This window comes from Mesitornis unicolor, unplaced genomic scaffold (genome assembly GCF_000695765.1).
Source record: "Mesitornis unicolor isolate BGI_N332 unplaced genomic scaffold, ASM69576v1 scaffold12484, whole genome shotgun sequence".
In the NCBI taxonomy this organism is placed as follows: Eukaryota; Metazoa; Chordata; class Aves; order Mesitornithiformes; family Mesitornithidae; genus Mesitornis; species Mesitornis unicolor.
The window spans coordinates 1-6,490 of record NW_010180827.1 but is presented as its reverse complement, the minus strand read 5'-3'; the positions used below and the strand labels follow the sequence as shown (position 1 = coordinate 6,490).

The 6,490-nt window shown below is 35.3% G+C and overlaps 1 protein-coding gene across 1 annotated transcript in view; it reads left to right on the top strand.

Annotated features, from left to right (window-relative positions):
• Positions 1-5,673, top strand: part of MAP3K1 (mitogen-activated protein kinase kinase kinase 1, E3 ubiquitin protein ligase) — a gene marked incomplete at both ends in the record, with an annotated part of 8,360 nt that extends 2,687 nt beyond the window's left edge. The window contains 5 exons of the mRNA XM_010183213.1: positions 911-1,076; positions 2,420-2,582; positions 3,818-3,949; positions 4,925-5,067; positions 5,542-5,673. Coding sequence (XP_010181515.1) covers positions 911-1,076; positions 2,420-2,582; positions 3,818-3,949; positions 4,925-5,067; positions 5,542-5,673 — 736 coding nt within the window. The remainder of the gene's footprint in view (positions 1-910; positions 1,077-2,419; positions 2,583-3,817; positions 3,950-4,924; positions 5,068-5,541) is intronic.
• Between the last annotated feature and the right edge of the window lie 817 nt (positions 5,674-6,490).

The following is a 6,490-nucleotide window of genomic DNA, read 5'->3' as shown; positions in this document are numbered from 1 at the left end:
GGATGTAAGTATACGGGAATTTAGCATAAGCCTCAGTTGAGGTTCACTGAAATTATTGAGCAGTGCTGTTGTGTTTTATATAACTTTGGAAATACAAAGCTACTCAATATCCTCTCCTAGGAGTTGGAGTATAAACAGTCTGCCAGTTGAGGGCGCTAACAGAATTCTTCCAAGATCATTGACAAGTTTAGGGAAGGTATTTGGAAGACAGACATGACGTCATATACCAACCTTTAAAATGGGAAAGAAGAAAGTGTAAAAGTGGGGAAACCAGGAAATGAGAACGAAGTTTTTAAGCAGGAGTAGAACTGTACTAAGACTTAATGAGGATTTACTTGGAAAACAATTGTACAAAACCAAACTAGTTTCTGAAAGAAAAGGCAGAGTTGGAAAAAGTCGTCTTGTCAGCTCATCTTGACATGTGGATGATGTGAGAAACTTTAGAAATCAGAAAAAAGATACTTGTTTGCAAATAGTAAAAAATGCAAGAAATAAGAATAGAAAAAGGAGTATTTTATTTGTGATCTTTTGCATGAGGTAGCATGTGAAGCATAAAATGAGAGAAATAAGTAGAAAACAACATGATTTTGATTGTGTTTACTATAGGTGCTAACTAAAACCTTGACTAGACATGAGGAATTTTTTTTAAAAAAAGGGCTTGCTTGTATTTGTGTCCTTAAATCTTGTCTTTCACTTCTAGGTAGTAATATAGAGGAGGCTTTCTGTTCTTACACACAGTAGGAGTACGTGGGTTACAGAATACACTGGTGTTCTAGCCTCAGCTGAAACATGTGTAGTGTGCAGTATAAAACTGTAAGGTAGAAGAGAGGCATATAAGCTTGGATATTTCATAACCTTCCAGAATGTCTACATTTTAAGTGCATGCTAATAAACATGGAATTGGTTTGGAATTTAATTTGCAGACACCAGAAACCCTGCCTGGACATACCAAGGCAAAACACCATTACAGAGAAGATGCAGAGTGGCTTAAAGGTCAGCAAATTGGTCTTGGTGCTTTCTCTTCATGTTACCAAGCTCAGGATGTAGGAACAGGGACATTAATGGCGGTAAAACAGGTAAAGACTTAAAATACTTGACTTTCTTGACTATGTTGTGTTTGTTCTTCAGTATTTCTTTGGATTATTAAACATAAAAGCTCTCAGCTCTTACAGACTTCTTGTGTTCCTTGTTTCTTCTGCTCCTTATCATGTGTTCTTACATAATACATAATAAAAAGTCTTTATGTGCATGGTATTAACATAATATTTTCAGAGTTCTTTTTTTACTTCTCCTTAAAATGAAAAAAAACCCTGTACTTCTTTACATACCCATTTTCTTTCCTAGTTCTTCAGATGCATTTTTACTTTTATCAAGTTCATAAATCACTCACAGAGCTAGGAATGGAGACCAGATCTCTTGATTCCGAATCAATGTCCTACTTGGAAGATAGCTATTGAAAGTAGTTTCCCTTGTAAAGATTTTTTTCCTAAAACAGTTTAAGCAGAGGAAATAGTTTAATGCTTGCTTCCTCTGATCCAACGGCCAACTTTGAGGCAAGTATTTTTAGTATTTAAATTCATAGATACAGAAGTGGGGTTAAGAAAAAAGGCCCAAAAGCACATGCTTCACTCAAAATTTTTGATGGCTCTAGATGTGCGTAATGCTTACAGGCTTAAGGTGCCCTAGGTTTGAATCAGTGATACCAATGTAGGAGGAATCTTAGTCCTAACGTTTTCTTATTAATTCTAGAATGAACTCACACCTATGGAATTAAGACATTTCAAAGCACTTGATCAGGGAAAGAATATCTGTCATCAGCTATTTCTCCTTTGAATTGTGAAAGAGGAGGATGGTCCATGTAGTCCTTGAGGCTTCTCCTCCAGAGATGATGATGATAATGATTTTCTGAAGCTTACCATTATTTTGTATTTAGTATGGATCAGAGCTGGGGTTGGCTTCAATTCCATTACAGGACTTCTGATCTGCTTTTCTTTTTCCTATTGAATTTCTGGGATAAGAGGCTGAGTTATGAAACAGATAGTATGGTTAAACTGATAAAAATCTTACAACACTGTCAGGATCCCATTTCAGGCTTTATGTTTCTTCTTTTTCTTCAACAACTGGTAAAAAACCCATTCTTAGTTTAGTCAGAGGAGAGTGAAGAGGCAAGTTTCCCCACTCTCTACTTGAAGAGATTTTTTTACTGATCTTTGCCCTGAAGGATCACTCTTAATTTTTTATTTCTGTCTCACATGTATACATTCTCAGCTGAAGGGGCTTAAGGTGAAAGAATACTTGCTACTTCCAGATGGTGAAAAAGGATGGAAAACCATCCATTCTTGTTACTGTACTGAAGCGGGGTGGGAGAGTTTACAGGACTGGTAATTACGTAAGGTCTGAATACCATATTTCAAAACAGGTGACATATGTGAGGAACACATCATCTGAGCAAGAAGAGGTAGTTGAAGCACTGAGAGAAGAAATAAGGATGATGAGTCATTTGAACCATCCTAACATTATTCGAATGTTGGGTGCTACATGTGAGAAGAGCAACTATAACCTCTTTATTGAATGGATGGCAGGTAAACAACTACTATGCCAAAGAAAATGAAAATATCATTGGAGTCTTGAGCTATGTAGTTTCATACTGCATTTTGCATCACTTCAGTTTGCAAACTTATACTGGTTACTAACTGCAATGAAAATATAAAGGTTTACTTACATAAGTTGTCCCAGCAGTTTTCCTACTGGTGCGTCCTTTTTTTTTTAATTTGGAATTTTTCGTATCTAATTTGTCATGTAGTTAAAGCAGTTGGAAACCCTGAAAAAAAATTCTACTACTCTTTCCTACATTCCTGAATCTAAACAAGAATTTAGAAACTTTGTGAGACAGGCACTTCAGTTGGAAATATATCAAACTGTCACATTTTCAGTGTACTTGTGTAACTTACAGTTATTAAAAAAAAAAAACTTTGTTAGAAAGTTTGGAGTACCTGTCACTTGTTTTTATCCCAAGCATTTTCATAAAAATCGCGTGAGGTGACATGCAAAGGTATTCAAGTACTTAAAGTAAACTAGGTAGTAAGCAGGATGCTTTGGGAAAAACATGCTGAAGTCTTTAATATACCATTTCTGCAATAGTGCAGAAAATATTTTCTCAAAACTAAGAGAGTTTAACTTTTTTTAAGTCTAATTTTTCCTGAAATAACATTTAGGTAATGAAATGTCAGGAATTGTCTTTCCCTTCCCTATTTCAAACCCAAATTATATTAGAACACTTTGAGGGGCATAATGGAAATCCAGACTCTTGAGTATCTATATACCAGTTTTGAAAAACAGGGGAAGATACTGCTTCTCCTTACTTGTCTACTTCCTTCTGTGTGTTGGCACTTCGCTAGTAACAGAAATAAATTAAGATCCTCATAGGGAACACTTACTGGAGGCTGCACATGACTAACTCAAAGAAAGCTAGTGTACTATACTTAAACATTAATGCAAAATGGTGGTAAATATGTGCAGTTTTTTATCAGCAACAGTACTTTGTACAACAAGTACAATTATTCTAAGGAAGTATAAAATTATTAGCAAGCATGAAGACTTACATCTTTAATGCATACAGTTCCAGGTAGAAAGTAATTATGTAACCAAACATTTTACTTTTTGCTTATCAAACTTTTTAGGTTTTTTTTGGATGGGAGGAGAAATCTAGTTATAAATTAGAAATACCAACACCAAGCTCCAATTCTAGGGGTCAGTGCTGCATTCTACTGATACAAAATGTAATTGTTGATAAAATGCATGTTTTTTTATCTTCTAGGGGGTTCAGTTGCTCATTTGTTAAGTAAATATGGAGCCTTCAAAGAATCAGTTATTATTAATTACACGGAACAACTGTTACGTGGCCTTTCTTACCTCCATGAGAATCAGATAATCCATAGAGATGTTAAAGGTGAGAATTTGTAATGTCTTTTGAAAAGGTATGTTAAGAAAGCAGCATCTAATTTGGCTTGAGACCTATTAATGTTCTCTCAGATAGCATCTCGAGTATTTCTGTTGGGTTTGTCTAATCATTGTTAAGAACCTTTCATTACTGAAGTCAATCACAATGTTCATAACATACTTGAGGGTACTTGTTACCTGTGCCAATGGTTTTAAAAAGTTGGTTTTCTCAGTTTGTTCAAGCTGTGATATAACTTTAAAGATTGGTAGTTAAATGAATGTAAATGGTTACCCTGAAATGATGGTAAAGTCTGTGAACAAGCCAAGACAAGGAGGTGGGGTTTCTAATGTATAGGAATATGGTGATGATCTTTCTTCCTTCATCCTAATTGAACGTTATTAGTTTTGTACTGTGTATGAGCAAAATGTGGACTTTATTGGGAAATACCAGTCTTAGTAAACTTTTGCCTTTAATGTCACCATAGCTGTCCATGAACTGGAGGGATATCCAGATAAGTAGCAACACAGAGATGGCAAATATTTGTCTTAAATATTTCTCCTTAAAACAGGAAAACTTCCACTTGCTCTGTGATTCTCTTCAAGACAGGTCAAAGTTACTTAAAGATTAAAGAAGTTTAAACTTCACAGGGAGCTGCAGGCAATGAGAACATCCAGGGTTTTAGGTCACTGTTTTCTTTCATTATTCTGTCTCCAGGGATTGTTCCAGAATCCTGTGTTTGTCCTACTTTGAAAGTCTGATTGCTTTTGTAAATCTCTTGTATAGCCTTGAGCTGTGTGCAATATTGTTCAGGCATAACAGAAAAGTTACATTATTAGACTTTGTCCTTGCTGTATAGATTTTCTTTATATTGGAGATGGAGAATGTTAACCTGTTTATAGTTTTGAAATGGAGGGAGGAAGAGTGTTCATCCTTTTGCCCTTAACAGAAAGCCAACTAGCAGTATTTTTATTATGCTGTTGACAGGTGCCAATTTGCTAATTGACAGCACAGGTCATAGATTAAGAATTGCTGATTTTGGAGCTGCAGCCAGGTTGGCATCAAAAGGAACTGGTGCTGGGGAATTTCAGGGACAGTTGTTGGGAACTATTGCGTTTATGGCACCAGAGGTAAGAAAACAGTTTAAGAAGTTACTTCAGAAATTTTGTTTGAACTCTTTAAGCTAATTCATACAGCCAAATAATTGAAAATTGCTGTAAATGCTTTAAATGTGTTTTAAATGTACTCGTTTTAAATAGGAATCATCCCAACATGACGATAATGAAATTTCTTTCTTGCTGTCGAAGTTGTTTTAAGTAGTTTGTTACAAGATATTTCTATTGTAAGTATTGTTACTAAAGCCCAAATGACCATTTGGTCAAAACCTACCTGTTGCAAGGTGCTTTGCTTTGCCCCTTGATCAGGCATTTTATTTACTAGCTCTCTACAGCTTATAAATCTTAAGGTATTCAGATCACTGATCACTCTCTCAACACAAAATATTAATGCACTTGGTTGATGAAAATTTTTTTGCATCTAAATTACTTTTAAGAGAGTTAAGAGACTTTGAAGTGGATAATCTGAGCTTTGGTCTGTCTGTCCAGGTTCTGAGAGGTCAGCAGTATGGTAGAAGCTGTGATGTGTGGAGTGTTGGTTGTGTTGTTATAGAAATGGCTTGTGCTAAACCTCCCTGGAATGCAGAGAAGCACTCCAATCATCTTGCTCTGATATTTAAGGTAAGGTATTTTGTTGCTACAAACATGCTACAAAAGATGCTGACTAATTTCATATATAGCAATGTGAATTTTAGAGGAGTATGTAACTAGTAGTGGGTATTGCAATAGCTCTTCTTAACATTGGAGCTGTTAGTACAAAATCGATATTAATACTAATATAATCATCCTTACTTTAAAAGAAAAGGTTGCCAACACAATAATATACAGAAAAAGCTCTGTTCTAAGATATAAATACATAGTGTAGCAGGCTACAAAAAATTGGGAACGGTGTTGATCTTGACTTTAGGCAGAAGATTGGCATTTGAACTCTCTTACAGTCCTGTAAAATATGGGAGCAAAAGAAGTATTTCTACCGTAAAACGTTTGTGTGTATTCATATTTCATAGCAGGAAATGTCGTTTGGTAATAAACTGACATTCCACGTTCAGATTTTGGTGAAAGTTATTTACCATTATGAGGGCCTATATATGAAGTACCCATCCCTTTTTTTTTTCTTAGACCATCCATTTTGGTATTTGTTTCTTACTTAAAATCAATTAGGTGCATTTAATTCTAAAAGTGAACTGTAGCCATGAATGAAGAAAATACTGCTGCAAATGAAGGAGGTGATTAATAGTATTTTCACTGGTATGAGTGAAGAAAGTGTTTCCACAAAGCAGAACCAGCACAGCAGTATTCAAGTATATTCTAATTAAGTACACATCACTTGTGGTAAGAAGTGTAATTGTCTTGGTTCTGTTTCTGTGTGAATCTGGTTGTGCTGCCCTAGTGTTCTCAATCATCTTTAGGGGAGATTTTAACTTCCCTGATGTTTGCT